Source organism: Anolis sagrei, chromosome Y, assembly GCF_037176765.1.
Source record: "Anolis sagrei isolate rAnoSag1 chromosome Y, rAnoSag1.mat, whole genome shotgun sequence".
Taxonomy (NCBI): domain Eukaryota; kingdom Metazoa; phylum Chordata; class Lepidosauria; order Squamata; family Dactyloidae; genus Anolis; species Anolis sagrei.
In genome coordinates this window covers 71,211,146-71,226,776 of record NC_090035.1, presented here as the reverse complement: position 1 = coordinate 71,226,776, position 15,631 = coordinate 71,211,146, and the positions used below count along the sequence as shown (strand labels likewise).

The window sequence follows — 15,631 nt, the reverse complement described above, 5'->3', positions numbered from 1 at the left end:
ATTGAATATTTGTGCCAAGTTTGGTCCAGTTCCATCATTGTTTGAGTCCACAGTGCTCTCTGGATGTAGGTGAACTACAACTCCAAAATTCAAGGTCAATTCCCACCAAACCCTTCCAGTATTTTCTGTTAGTCACAGGAGTTCTGTATGCCAAATTTGGTTCAATTCCATCATTGGTGGAGTTCAGAATACTCTTTGAATGGAGGTTGACTATAAGTCCCAGCAACCACAACTAAATGTCAAGGTCTCTTTTCTCCAAACTCCACCAGTGTTCACATTTGGGCATATTGAGTATTCATGCCAAGTTATGTCTAGCTCCGTTATTGTTTGAGTCCACAGTGCTCTCTGGATGTAGGTGTACTATAACTCCAAAACTGAAGGCCAATGCCCACCAAACTCTTCCAGTATTTTGTGCTGCTCATGGGAGTTCTGTGTGCCTAGATTGCGTCAATTCCATTGTTGGTGGAGTTCAGAATGCTCTTTGATTGTAGGTGAACTATAAATCCTAGCAACTATAACTCCCAATTGACATCTCCCCCCTCCAACCCCACCAGTATTCACATTTGGGTGTATTGGGTATTTGTGCCAAATTTGGTCCAGTGAGTGAAAATACATTCTGCATATCAGATATTTACGATTCATAAAAGTAGCAAAATTACAGTTCAAAATGCTCTTTGATTGTAGGTTAATCATAAATCCCATCAACTACAACTCCCAAATGAGAAAATCAATAACCCGCCCAACCCCACCAGTATTCCAATTTGGGCGTATCAGATATTTGTCCCAAATTAGGTCCAGTGAATGAAAATACATCCTGCATATCAGATATTTACATTACGATTCATAACAGTAGCAAAATGACAGTTGTGAAGTAGCAACCAAAATAATTGTATGGTTGGGGGGTCACCACAACATGAGGAACTGTATTAAGGGGTCGTGGTATTAGGAAGGTCGAGAACCACTGTTTTAGACCAAATTCAAGCCTTGTGTGGTTGGGGCAAGATGCAGAGGAGGTTTGGCAGGAGCTTCCCTAGATGACAATTCCTATCGTTCATATTTTTTAAATCAAATCCTTAAGATAACAACGTAAGCTTTTGCTAAAGTTCAGCTGTAAGTCAGTTTAAGCTGACAAATGACAAGCAGGAGTGCATTTCAACTGTAAATGTTGGATCAAGCAGACGATCTGGGTTTTCAGGAAGATTGAGGAAGTATATAAATGGTTAGGAAAGCTTGTCTTTCCTTGAAACTGCCGCCAGACAAGGTAGACCATTAATTTGGCAGAAGGCAACACTGTTTCTACTGCTACTAAACAAATAAATGGTGAAAAATCATGTATCCTTAGATGAAGGGGTCAACCTCAGTCAATATGTATAGCTTTGCTTGTTATTTTATATACATTTGTGTTACAAATTGACTGTCATTGACTGGAGCAATACGTATAATTTTGCTGTTACAGCCAGCCTTCCGTATCCACAGATTCTGTATCCATGGGTTCAAACACCAGCCTACAGAGCATCTACACCAGACATGGGCAAACTTTCTGTTGAATTCCAAGGCTGGGAACCACCTCGGTACTTAACACAATTTTGCAATTCAGAAAAATAGTATAAAAACCGAAGTCCAAATATCAAGAATAATTCACAGAAATTGGAGTACAGAAGTAGCATCAAAAACCAGGAATACAAAAGCAGAATAAATCCAAAATATGAGATTCGGGAATAGTTCTTAAAACTTGGAATCATGAGACAGGAACAAAAGGAAACATGGAACTAGAAATCCCTTGACTTAAGAATAGATCTATACTCAAAGACCAATGTTGCCTGGACTTGGCTAGCTAATATAGAGAGAGTCATGCCTTCTCCTCTGGGAAACTGATCAGGACTTCTTAGCTAATAGACGTCTTGACCTTCTTAAACACTCCTGTGAAGCTCTATGTTGACGCAACGTAAATCTCCTATCTAACTGCTCATTAGTCTGTCCATCTGGACTTTCATTTTCATCCTCTGAGCTCAAATCTGTTCTTGACCTTGCTTCCCTAGGGAACTGCCTTTCAGGAATGTGGCCTTCAGACACAGACTGCTCATTTTCAGGGCTTAACATCTCTTGCTGGCTCTCCTGCTGACTTGCACACCCAGAATCCCCAGTGTCATAGAATCATAGAATCAAAGAGTTGGAAGAGACCTCATGGGCCATCCAGTCCAACCCCCTGCCAAGAAGCAGGAATATTGCATTCAAAGCACCACTGACAGATGGCCATCCAGCCTCTGTTTAAAAGCTTCCAAAGAAGGAGCCTCCACCACACTCCGGGGCAGAGAGTTCCACTGCTGAATGGCTCTCACAGTCAGGAAGTTCTTCCTCGTGTTCAGATGGAATCTCCTCTCTTGTAGTTTGAAGCCATTGTTCCGCGTCCTAGTCTCCAAGGAAGCAGAAAACAAGCTTGCTCCCTCCTCCCTGTGGCTTCCTCTCACATATTTATACATGGCTATCATATCTCCTCTCAGCCTTCTCCTCTCAGCCTGACTAACAGGCCCGTAATCCCCAGAGAAGTCAGGTGTAGGCACAATCAAAAGCTGAACTACAACACCTCCAGGTGTTTTGGACTTCAACTCCCACAATTCCTAACAGCCTCAGGCCCTTTCCTTTTCCTCCTCAGCCACTTGGAAAGGGCCTGAATCTGTTAGGAATTGTGAGAGTTGGAGTCCAAAACACCTGGAAGGCCCAACTTTGCCCATGCCTGCTCTAACACCTAATATTCATTGATGGACTCCCATCCAAGTACTAACCAAGGCTGACCCTGCTTAGCAAACAAGATTAATCAAGATCTGCTGCCAGGTTTGCATGGAGTGGTTAAGTTGTTGAGGGGGAAATGGAAAGGTCTTGAGGCTGTTAGGAATGCTGCAAGTTGACATCCAAAACACCTGGAGGGCCAAAGTTTGCCTATTCCTGGTCTTCAGTGCTGTCTCCTTTCTTCCCAGATTGTGAGCCCCCTCTGAAGAAAGAAGGAGGTCTCCCTGAAGGTCCAGTGTTAGAAGCCTTGCTGTGTGCCGAAACAGGGGACAAGAAGCCGGAGCTGAAGGAGGAGGACTTGAGCTTGGACTGTCAGGTGAGAGAAAGAAGGGACCTTGGCTGTGTCTGACCCTGATCTATCGACAAACATCTCCCTTATTCCTGATCTCAGATCATTTCCTTCAAAGGTCTCCTTTACTTCCCCCCTATGATCCTCCTGCCCCGTAACTTGAGGATGGTCAGAAGCCTATTTGATGAATGTTGTGAATTATTTACAGCCACATCACATGGCACTTCAAGCTCTGCTTGTTAGTGAGCTGATGCTCAACTTTAGTATCCTGTGTGTTTTTGGATGCTCTGCTATATTTAGGGTAGTTTTCCCTAACAAAAAGGGTTATGGGCCCAACATATACCACGGTTATTTGTGGTAGGGCTGGGTAATTAATGCTAATGTTGGACTAGAATTCCCAGCATGGCTCGTTGTAGGCTGAGTTTGGGGCTGATGCTCAAGTTTGGTATCCTGTTTGATTTTGGATGCTCTGCTATATTTAGGGCAGTTTTCCCTAACAAAAAGGGTTATGGGTCCAGCACACACCAAGGTTGTTTGTGGTAGGGTTGGGTAATTAATGCTAATATTGGACTAGAATTCCCAGCATGCCTCATTATAGGTTGAGGTTGGGGCTGATGCTCAGTTTGGTATCCTGTTTGATTTTGGATGCTCTGCTATATTTAGGGTAGTTTTCCCTAACAAAAAGGGTAATGGGTCCAGCACACACCAAGGTTGTTTGTGGTAGGGCTGGGTAATTAATGCTAATATTGGACTAGAATTCCCAGCATGCCTCATTATAGGTTGAGGTTGGGGCTGATGCTCAGTTTGGTATCCTGTTTGTTTTTGGATGCTCTGCTATATTTAGGGTAGTTTTCCCTAACAAAAAGGGTTATGGGCCTAGCACATATCAAAGTTGTTTCTGGTAGGGCTGGGTAATTAATGCTAATGTTGGACTAGAATTCCCAGCATGCCTTATTGTAGGTTGAGGTTGGGGCTGATGTTCAGTTTGGTATCCTGTTTGTTTTTGGATGCTCTGCTATATTTAGAGTAGTTTTCCCTAACAAAAAGGGTTATGGGCCTAGCACCTACCAAGGTTGTTTGTGGTAGGGCTGGGTAATTAATGCTGATGTTGGATTAGAATTCCCAGCATGGCACACTGTAAGCTGAGGATGGAACTGCTAGGTATTGTAGTCCAAAATATCTGCATGGCAGCGGATTGGACTAGCTGGCCCACATGGTCTCTTCTAGCTATGTTGTTTTATGATTCTATTATTCTTGAAGGATTTCGATCCCTGGTATGCTATCCTGACTTGAGCGTTGGACTATGACTTTGGAGACAAGGATTCGAATCATTGATCTTAATGTGAATGGGTCTTTTTAAAACTCTTATTTTAATGTTTTTATGCTTTGTACTGCTGGTCTGTGACCATTACAATAAAATTCATTCACTTATCCATGGAAACAACGTGGGTGACCTCGGCCACGTCACAATCTCTCAGCATCAAGTATAACACAAAGGCAACCCCCCTCTGAAGAAATCTTACTAGGAAAACTACATTATGTGTTCACCTTCAAGTCGTTGTGAATCAAGAATGACACATAACAAAAAGCCTCAGCTATTCCTGGGCAGTATCTGTCTCTTTTCCCCATCACTGCAGCTCTACTATTCCCTTTCTCTCTGTTGCAGAAGGCACCTATCGGTGAGTTCCTGCATGACTTGGACGGGGACGACTTGGAAGACGACGTCCCCCGCCGTAAGAACAAAGCCAAAAGCAAGGTATGCCCATGGAATTGACAGTGTTCGATGCCCAAGAGAAGGGCTGCGGAGTTTGCTAGGGCAACCTTTCCTGTACGTTGATTTTTCTGCGACTTCCACAAAGCATGCTCAAAGCGGCTCATAAGAACAGGAACCGGATCGTCAGTACATAGATCAATACAAGCATAATCAGATATAGCATTAATGAATACTACTAATAAGTAATTATACTAATATTAGCACATTTCTGTGATACATATGCCTTAGAGTCACCATAAACTGGAGACAACTTGAAGAGATACAACGAAATTAACAATGTACAAACATAATAATGATAATGATAATAACAATAACAACAATAATAATAGTAATGGGTTGCTGTGAGTTTGCCGGGCTATATAATTTTATATTATTATTATTATTGTTCTGTTGATGGCTTTCATGACCGAAATCACTGGGTTGCTGTGAGTTTTCCAGGCTGTATGGCCATGTTCCAGAAGCATTTTCTCCTGACGTTTCACCCACATCTATGGCAGGCATCCTCAAAGGTTGTGAGATGTGTTGGAAACTAGGCAAGTGAGGCTTATGTGTCTGTGGAATGTGCAGGGTGGGAGAAAGATCTCTTCGTCTGCGAATGTTGCAAGTTTGAAGCTGCAAGGCCATTCAATGCTAATCAGGGCGGCCAATTGCAACATTCACACTTGCCTCAAGCAGTCAAGAGTTCTTTCTCCCACCCTGGACATTATTCCACAGATATATAAACCTCACTTGCCTAGTCTCTAACACACCTCCCAATCTCTGAGGATGCCTGCCATAGATGTGGGTGAAACGTCAGGAGAGAATGCTTCTGGAACATGGCCATCCAGCCTGGAAAACACACAGCAACGCAGTGATTCTGGCCATGAAAGCCTTCAACAACACAATAGTAATAATAATAATAATAATAATAATAATAATATAAATAATATATAATAATAATAATAATAATAATAATAATAATAATAATCTGCGTTATTAACTGTCAACTGCAAAAGACCACCTTACTTGGATCTGAGCACATCATTCGAAAATACATAACACAGTCCTAGACGTTTGGGATTTTGTGATACGAAATCCAGTTTGCTGTGATATACTGTGTTTTTGTGTCAGAATAATAATAATAATAATAATAATAATAATAATAATAATAACAACAGTCCTAGATAGTTGGGAAGTGTCCGGCATGTAATCCAATACAAAAGCCAGTATGGTGATCTTGTTTGTTGTGTACTAATCTTATTGTTTATCTAATAATAATAATAGTAGTAATAATGATGATGATGTTGCAATCCCAGATGAAAACAGAATTGATGAGAAGCGGTCCCAGTGGTGATTGGCACACTGGGTGCAGTGCCTAAAGACCTTGGCCTGCACTTAAAAACTATCGGTTATTACCATCTGCCAGCTGCAAAAGGCCACCCTACTCGGATCTGCACACATCATTCACTGATACATCACACAGTCCTAGACACTTGGGAAGGGTCCAACGTGTGATCCAATGCAAAAGCCAGCATAATGATCTTGTTTGTTGTGTACTAATCTTATTGTGTTTTGAATAATAATAATAATAATAATAATAATAATAATAATAATAATCACCTAGTGCTAGACACTTGGGAATTGTCCGGCGTGTGATCAAGTACAAAAGCCAGCATAGCGATCTTGTTTGCTGTGTACTAATCTCGTTGTGTTTCTAATAATAATAATAATAATAATAGTAATAATAATAATAATAATAATAATAATGAATCACCTAGTCCTAGACACTTGGGAAATGTCCAGCATGTGATCAAATACAAAAGCCAGCATAGTGATCTTGTTTGTTGTGTACTAATCTCGTTGTGTTCCCAATAATAATAATAATAATAATAATAATAATAATAATAGTAATAATAATAATAATAGTGAATCACCTAGTCCTAGACACTTGGGAAATGTCCGGTGTGTGATCAAATACAAAAACCAGCATAATGATCTTGTTTGCAGTGTACTAATCTTGTTGTGTTTCAAATAATAATAATAATAATAATAATAATAATAATAATAATAAATCACCTAGTCCTAGACACTTGGGAAATGTCCAGCGTGTGAATAAATACAAAAGCCAGCATAGTGATCTTGTTTGCTGTGTACTAATCTTGTGCAACAACAACAATAATGAGATAGACATAATAACCTTAACAGCAAGCTAATAATATACTACCATAATTAATCTAGGGTACTAAAGTGGTTTTAGTGTTGGATTCAGGCTCTGGAAGACCAGAGTTTGGTTGTTTTGTTATGAGACTGATGGATGATGGAAAAGGTGGTCCAAAACCGCAAAGATTTTGTGGATCGACGTGGAAGAAGAACGGAAAAGGGTGCAAGGGAGGTGGACAAAGGGACCCCTTCCTTCTCATTGGATTCCCATTAAAAATCATTTATGCTTCCCTGTCCCACTCCAAGCAGGTGCCGAAGGGGAGGCGACAGAGCTGATGACAGTCAAGCTACAGATGGGCGCTCGGCATAAAGATTATGTAAATGGCCCCGTCTTTGCATATATTTGCGTGCTGCCCCTTTGCCTCTCCGCTCCCCGCTGGAGTGTCTGTGCGTGTGTGCTAAATAGTATTAAAAAAGGCAGAAGCTGGGAAGCAGCTGGCTTGCTTGAATCGTGGAGAGGGGACAAGAAAAGAAAGGGAAGCAAAGAGCCAGGAGGTCATTTCGCATTACGGGAGGGAGGCTGCACATTAACTGCTGTGCTTCCACCACTTGCAATGCTGGCATGGGATCTTGATTAATCTTGTATGCTAAGCAGAGTCAGCCTTGGTTAGTACTTGGATGGGAGACCATCAATGAATATTAGGTGTTAGAGCAGGCATGGGCAAAGTTGGGCCCTCCAGGTGTTTTGGACTCCTACTCCCACAATTCCTAACAGCCTCAGGCCCCTTCCTTTTCCCACTCAGCCACTTGAGTTTTGGACTCCAACTCCCACCATTCCTAACATTCTCAGGCCCCTTCCTTTTCCCCCTCAGACACTTAAGTTTTGGACTCCCAAGTCCCACAATTCCTAACATTCTCAGGCCCCTTCCTTTTCCTCCTCAGACACTTCAGTTTTGGATTCCAACTCACACAATTCCTAACAGCCTCAGGCTCCTTTCTTTTGCTCCTCAGCCACTTGAGTTTTGGACTCCAAGTCCCACAATCCCTAACAGCCTCAGTCCCCTTCTTTTTCCTCCTCAGCCTCTTACATTTTGGACTCCAACTCCTACAATTCCTAACAGCCTCAGGCTCCTTCCTTTTCCCCCTCAGCCACTTTAAGTTTTGGACTCCAACTCTCACAATTTCCCAACAGCCTCAGGCCCCTTCCTTTTCCCCCTCAGCCTCTTAAGTTTTGGACTCCAAGTCCCACAATCCCTAACAGCCTCAGTTCCCTTCCTTTTCCTCCTCTGTCACTTGAGTTTTGGACTCCAAGTCCCACAATTCCTAACAGCCTCAGGCCCCTTCCTTTTCCCACTCAACCTTTTCCCACTCAACCACTTGAGTTTTGGACTCCAAGTCCCACAATTCCTAACACCCTCAGGTCCCTTCCTTTCCCCCCTCAACCACTTAAGTTTTGGACTCCAACTCCCACCATTCCTAACAGCCTCATGCCCCTTCTTTTCCTCTGTCAGCCACTTAAGTTTTGGACTCCAACTCCCACAATCCCTAACAGCCTCAGACCCCTTCCTTTTCCTTCTCAGCCTCTTAAATTTTGAACTCCAACTCCTACAATTCCTAACAGCCTCAGGCTTAAGTGGCTGAGGGGGGAAAGGAAAGGGCCTGAGACTGTTAGGAATTATGGGAGTTGGAGTCCAAAGCACCTGGAGGGGCCAGCTTTGCCCATGCCTGGTGTAGATGCACTGTAGGCTCCACCTGGATTTGCAGAGCTGACCTCTTGTGTCAAGAAGGGCCTGGTTTGGTTTGAAAGACAGATGCAAAATATTAGCATCACTTGACTCTTGTCTTCCTTGCATTTGCCAACTGGAAAAGGAGGACCTGCCTCTTTATTTACTCCTATTCTCTCTGGCCTGGCACCGCTGCCCCCTTTTTCCGGTCTCCTTTCCTGCTGCCCCCACCTCGCCTCCCTCCCCACCTTCTGCCCCTAATCCCGGTCCTTGTTGAGTCTGAAAAGCAAAAGCACTCAAAGTAGGTCAGCTTCTTTTTTTAAGGGGTTGGCACCCATTCAAATCACTTTCCTTTAATCCACGTTAAAAGCCGAACGCGTTTTTGAGATTTCTGTGTATTTAGGATGGAGTTTATTTTTTGTGTGTGTTTTGTTTGTGAGTTTTAACTGCTCAACGAATTTGCAAAACATCTTGCAAAACTCTGGGTGGGTTGGTTCTTGGGACCGTGCAGAGGTGCTCAGATCTGGTAGGAATTTGGCAACCTGGCTTTTGCTGAGTTTACGTAGTTCAGTCTCAGAATCGCCAATTGATAGGAGACTAATGTCATTCGGTGGCAAAAAAACCAATGGTAATTTGGCTTGCATAAATAGGAGATTAGTGTCTAGATCCAGGAAAATCATGCCACCCATCTATTCTGCCTTGGTGAGACCACACCTGGAATCACACTGTGTCCAATTCTGACATCACAATTTAAGGGAGATGTCGACAAGCTGGAATGTGTCCAGAGGAGGGTGACTCAAATGATCAAGGGTCTGGAGAACAAGCCCCATGAGGAGCGGCTTGAAGAGCTGAGCATGTTTAGCCCGCAGAAAAGAAGGTTGAAATGAAACATGATAAAGGCCATGTGTAAACATGGTCATAAGGCCTGGAAAACTCACAGCAATCCAGTGATTCTGGCCATGAAAGCCTTCAATAGCACAATAATAGTAATAATAATTATATAAAATAATCTATATAAATAAAAGCATAATGGTCGTTTGTGGGATTAACAGAACTCAAAAACCACTGGACGAATTAACACGAAATTTGGACACTATACCCCTAACAGACCAACGAGTGACCATCACTCATAAATCACCCCCCCCCAAAGAAAACAGTGGAAAGGATTTAAAACCCCCCAAAAAAGCTACATTACGGAAAGCTAAATGACAATCCAGAAAAAAGGAAGAGGGAGGGAAGAAAGGGGAGAAAGAAAGAAAGAAAGAAAGAAAGGAGAGAATGAGGGAGGGAAAGAAAGAAGGAAAGAAGGAAAGAGGTAGAGAAGAAAGAAAAGAAAACAGGAGGGGGGAAGGAAAGAAAGAGGTAGAGAAGGAAGGAAGGAGAGAAGGAAAGGAAAAAAGGAAAAGGAAAGAGGAAGTGAAGGAAGGAGGGAATAAAGGAGAGAAAGAAGGAGGGAAAAAGGTAGAGAAGGAAGAAATGAGAGAAAGGAGAAGGAAAAGAACGGGGGAAGAAAGGAAAGAGGGAGCCAAGGAATGAGAGAAAGAGGGAGAAAGAGTGAAGGAAGGAAATAAAGAGGTAGAGGAGGAAGAAAGGAGAGGGGGAAAGAAAAAAGGGAAGGAAGGAAAGAGGGAGTGAAGGAAGGAGAGAAAGAGAGAGGGAAAGAAAGAATGAAAGAGAGAAGGAAACATGGAAGCAAAGAGTGAAAGAAGGAAGGAAAGAGGTAGAGAAAGAGGGAGGAAAAGAAAACAGGAGGGGGGAAGGAAAGAAAGAGGTAGGGAAGGAGAGAAGGAAAGGAAAAGAAGGATAGAGGGAGTGAAGGAAGGAGGGAAAGGAGAGAAAGAAGGAGGGAAGGAAAGAAGATTGAGAAGGAAGAAAGGAGAGAAAGGAGAAGGAAAAGAACGGGGAAGAAAGGAAACAGGGATCCAAGGAATGAGAGAAAGAGGGAGAAAGAGTGAAGGAAGGAAATAAAGAGGTAGAGAAGGAAGAAAAGAGAGAAGGGAAGAAAAAAGGGAAGGAAGGAAAGAGGGAGTGAAGGAAGGAGAGAAAGAGAGAGGGAAAGAAAGAATGAAAGAGAGAAGGAAGCATGGAAGCAAAGAGCGAAAGAAGGAAGGAAAGAGGTAGAGAAAGAAAGAAGGAGGAAAGGAAAATGGGAGGGGGGAAGGAAAGAAAGAGGTAGGGAAGGAGAGAAGGAAAGGAAAAGAAGGAAAAGAAGGAAAGAGGGAGTGAAGGAAGGAGGGAAAGGAGAGAAAGAGGGAGGGAAGGAAAGACAGACGGAAGGATGGAAGCAAAAAGTGAAGGAAGGAAAGAGGTAGAAAACTTGCCAAGTTTCCAATAGACCTCACAACCTGTGAGGATGTCTGCCAAAGTTGTGGGTGAAACCTCAGGAGAGAATGCTTCTGGAACATGGCCATACAGTCCGGAAAACTCATAACAACCAGGTGACTCCGGCCATGAAAACCTTTGACAACACAGTAATAATAAGTCCAATTGATTTGTCGGGCCTTCTCTCAATGGGACTAATGATTTGGTTGGCCCAAAAGAAACTTTGGTAAACTGCTCCTCACTAAGGGCTTCTTACAGGCTTCTTATTGTTTCTTGAAGACTATAATAATCTCTGTCCATGCTCCACCAAAACATCCATTAATAGCTCCTGGAACAAAAATAGCAGCCGAAAAACCCAATTCTGTGATAGGCGTTAATGAACCTAGCGTTGGGAAAGTGATTTAAAGCACTGTATATACTCGAGTATAAGCCTAGATTTTCAGTCTTCTTTTAGGCTGAACAAGTCCCCCTTGGCTTATATTCGAATCAAGGTAATTTATTATTTTATTCTGTTTTTATTATTATTACTATTATTATTACTTTATTCTAATTATTATAATTATTATAATTATTATATTTATTATTTTGCTCTATCATTATTATTACATTTCCATTATTTTACTCTATTATTATTATTATTATTATTACTATTACTATTATTCTCTATTATTATTACATTATTATAAATATAACAATAAATAGAGTACAATAATAAATGTACATTTACACTATTTTTCTCTATTATTATTTCTCTATTATTATTACATTATTATAAAAGTAATAATAGAGTAAAATAATAAATTTAAATATTATTTTACTCTATTTATTATTATTATTACATTTATTCTTTTACTTGATGTATTATTGTTACACTTATTTTATTTTACTGTTATTACATTTATTCTTTTACTCAATATATAATTATTGTTACATTTTTATTTTATTTTATTATTACTGTTGTTGTTACATTTATTATTTTACTCTATTATTATTACATTTATTGTTTTACTCTGTATTAACTGTTATTATTACATTTCCATTACTTCACTCTCTTATTTTTATTACATTTATTATTTTACTCAATATATAATTTTTGTTACATTTATTATTTTATTATTACTGTTATTATTACATTTATTATTTTACTCGATATATAATTATTGTTACATTTATTATTTTATTTTATTATTACTGTTATTATTACATTTCCATTACTTTATTATTATTACATTTATTGTTTTACTCTATAATTACTGTTATTATTACATTTCCATTACTTCTCTCTATTATTTTTATTTTTATTACATTTATTATTTTACTCGATGTATTATTATTATTTATTATTATTATTATTTGTTATTATTATTTATTATTTTATTATTACTGTTATTATTACATTTATTCTTTTACTCGATATATAATTATTGTTACATTTATTATTTTATTTTATTATTACTGTTCTTATTACATGTATTAGTTTACTCTATTATTATTACATTTATTGTTTTACTCTATAATTACTGTTATTATTACATTTCCATTACTTCACTCTATTATTTTTATTTTTATTTCATTTATTATTTTTCTCGATGTATAATTGTTACATTTATTATTTTATTATTACTGTTATTATTACATTTATTATTTTACTCTATTATTGTTACATTTATTGTTTTACTCTATAATTACTGTTATTATTACATTTCCGTTACTTTACTCTATTATTTTTATTTTTATTACATTTATTATTTTATTTTATTATTACTGTTATTATTACATTTATTATTTTACTCTATTATTATTATATTTATTATTTTACTCTATAATTACTGTTATTATTGCATTTCCGTTACTTCACTCTATTATTTTTATTTTATTACATTTATTATTTTCCTCTCTTTATTATGATTTGTAGGATTATATAAGCACATTTACATTAGAGAAGGTTAGAATAATGGTTTAATCAGAGTTGGGCAGTCTTATCTTAAATCACAGTTTTATGTCCAAGCCCGTAGAGTCCTTCAAAGCCTTTCTCCTTCTTCCTAGGCGTATGGGATCGGAGGGCTGCGGAAGAGGCAGGATGCTGCAATGCTGGAGGACCGAGACAAACCCTATGTTTGTGACAGTGAGTGTGTGTCTTTGGGATCAATGGGTGTTGGGTGGAAACGCCTTGGGAAGTCTTCAAACCTCCCCACAACCCAGCCTCCTTTGCATCCTTGCTGGTGAATATCCCATGGCTTTTGTCTTCTCTCCATTGGCTTTAATTACCACTAAAAATGGAACAAACATTCAAACTTATAATAATGATAAAAATTGGCTTTGCCTAGCATTGGAAAACCGTGACAAAGAGAAGACGGGTTAGATGAGAATCTACTTCAGCTACCATAGTTATGTCCCAATGGATCCTGGGATTTGTAGTTTGCAGCACCGGAGGAACTCTCCGCCTGAGAACTCTCAACACTTCTCCCTAAACTGTAAATCCCGGGACTCTGTAAGATGAAAGTGGACTTATAAGTGCTATGAGGGTTGAATGAAAAGTAATGCCTCCACCTTCGTAACTCCTCAACAGATGGCAGTACTGGTATGCGGCAGATACTGACTTGTTCAGTAGACTCTCCTCTACAGTTCCATTTTGGCAGGAAGTCTTAGCATTGAATGGTTGTGTTGTTAAAGTGCGAAGTATGGAACCCTGCGCAGACGGTCGGTCAATGCGACTTAAGTAACGTGTAGTCATTGAATTCTTGACAGCAGAAGGTGTCACCCTATCAGAGAATGCAAACTGTTTATGGTGATTGTGTTGATGTGAGTACTGTGTGTCATTGAGTGAGTAAGTTTAAAGATGATTTTTTAATCATCTTTATTGAGAATTTTTCTTCTTTTAAAATACAATTAAATGCAATAAGAAAATGTAGAATAGATAGAAAAAAGAAAAGAAAGCGTAAGAAGAAAAAAGGAAAGGAAAGGAAAAAAATAAAAAAAAGAAAAAGAAAGGAAAAAAAGAGTAAGTTTAAAGATGTTGAGGTGCGAACATCTGACTTGCGTGATAAACAAAGAGTTGGACGTCCTGTGACAGCAACCACCAAGTTTCACAAGCAAAAGGTTGAGAGATTGATTCAGGACGATCATCGTATCACTCAGAGAGAAATTTCAAGCATAATTGGCATTTCACAAGAACATGTGGGTTACATTATTGCTTTGCTTGGCTATCGGAAGATCTGTGCACAATTGGTTGTGGAAACAGTGTCGACTTCTTCCATAACAGCTTCAGAAAACTTGTTCATTTTTGGCAGAAACATATCCAATTGTCTGATGATTGTGTGGAAAAGTGAATAGTGGTAGTTAAAGAGCACATTCTAAGGATTATTTCTGCGTTTGATTTATTAAAATATTCCCATCTGAACCCAAGTAATGAAGGTGGAGGCATTACTTTTCATTCAACCCTTGTATGTTTAAGGTGGAATGGTCCTCTGACTTGAACTATATTATTTTGGAGGAGGTTGGACGCTCTGGTCAGTGGATTTCCCTCCTCAGCACCTTCCTCCAGAAGATCATGATTCAGTTCTATCAAAAATGTCAATTCAGCTTATCAATGGTGTTCCTTTTCACTGCAGATGAGTTAGTGCCATCTATGGTTGGCATCCTGTTTTTGACACTCAGGCTTATTTTGGGGGAAATGCTTACCATGTTCTGTGTGCCTCCTTTCCTCTGCTTTCAGTCTGCGGGAAGCGCTACAAGAACCGCCCGGGACTGAGCTACCACTACACGCACACACACCTGGCTGAGGAGGAGGGCGAGGAGGGCCCCGAGCGCCACACCTTGCCCTTCCATCGTAAGAACAACCACAAACGTGAGTGCCTCACCCTGCTGTTTTCTACCGAAGGAGGAGTGTCTCCCAACCCTGGCCCTTGGGCAACGCCGGTAGGGTCATCTGTCTCCTTTGACTTTATGGGATTGTCGGGCATCTTCTCTTTGGAAAGCTCAGCCTCACAGGCCTTGAAGGTTTTACATGTTCTAATCCTGACCTACCTCACAAGTGCATTGTTGGGTGCAGACCAAATAAGGTACACAAAGCCATTTTGAACAGGTAGAACAGGTATGGGCAAACCCAGGCCCAGGGGTCAGATGTGGCCCCTTGGACTCTTTTCTTAGACCCTCCTCTCTCTCACCATCCTATACTTCCTTTTCTCTTTCCTTCCTCCTTAACTCCCTCCCTTCCCTTCGTCTTTCTCCTTTTCATCCTCTTTCCTCCCTCACTCCCTCTTTATCCTTCCTTCCTTCCTTTTGCCTTTCCTTCCTTCTCTCTTCCTTCCTTCCTTCCTTCCTTCCTTCCTTATTCCTTCTCTTCCTCCCTTTCTCCCTTCTCTTTTCCTTTCCACCCTTTCATTTCCCTTCCTTGCCTTTTGTCTTTCCTTCCCCCTTTCCTCCCTCCTTCCCTCACTCCTTTCTCCTTCCATCCTTCCCTTCCACCCTTTTGTCCTTCCTTCCTTCTCTCTTTCCTCCCTCCTTCCCTCTCTGTTTCCCCTTCCCTTCCCTTCCCCCTTTTCATCCTCTTTCCTCCCTCACTCCCTCTTTCTCCTTCCTTCCTTCCTTCCTTCC

At 40.3% G+C, this 15,631-nt stretch overlaps 1 protein-coding gene across 3 annotated transcripts in view; it reads left to right on the top strand.

Annotated features, from left to right (window-relative positions):
- Positions 1-15,631, top strand: part of LOC137095397 (zinc finger protein neuro-d4-like) — a 58,332-nt gene that overhangs the window by 14,493 nt on the left and 28,208 nt on the right. For all 3 annotated transcript variants that reach the window (XM_067462014.1, XM_067462016.1, XM_067462015.1), the window contains exons 4-7: positions 2,976-3,103; positions 4,743-4,832; positions 13,082-13,160; positions 14,751-14,882. In XM_067462014.1, the coding sequence (XP_067318115.1) occupies positions 2,976-3,103; positions 4,743-4,832; positions 13,082-13,160; positions 14,751-14,882 (429 nt within the window). The remainder of the gene's footprint in view (positions 1-2,975; positions 3,104-4,742; positions 4,833-13,081; positions 13,161-14,750; positions 14,883-15,631) is intronic.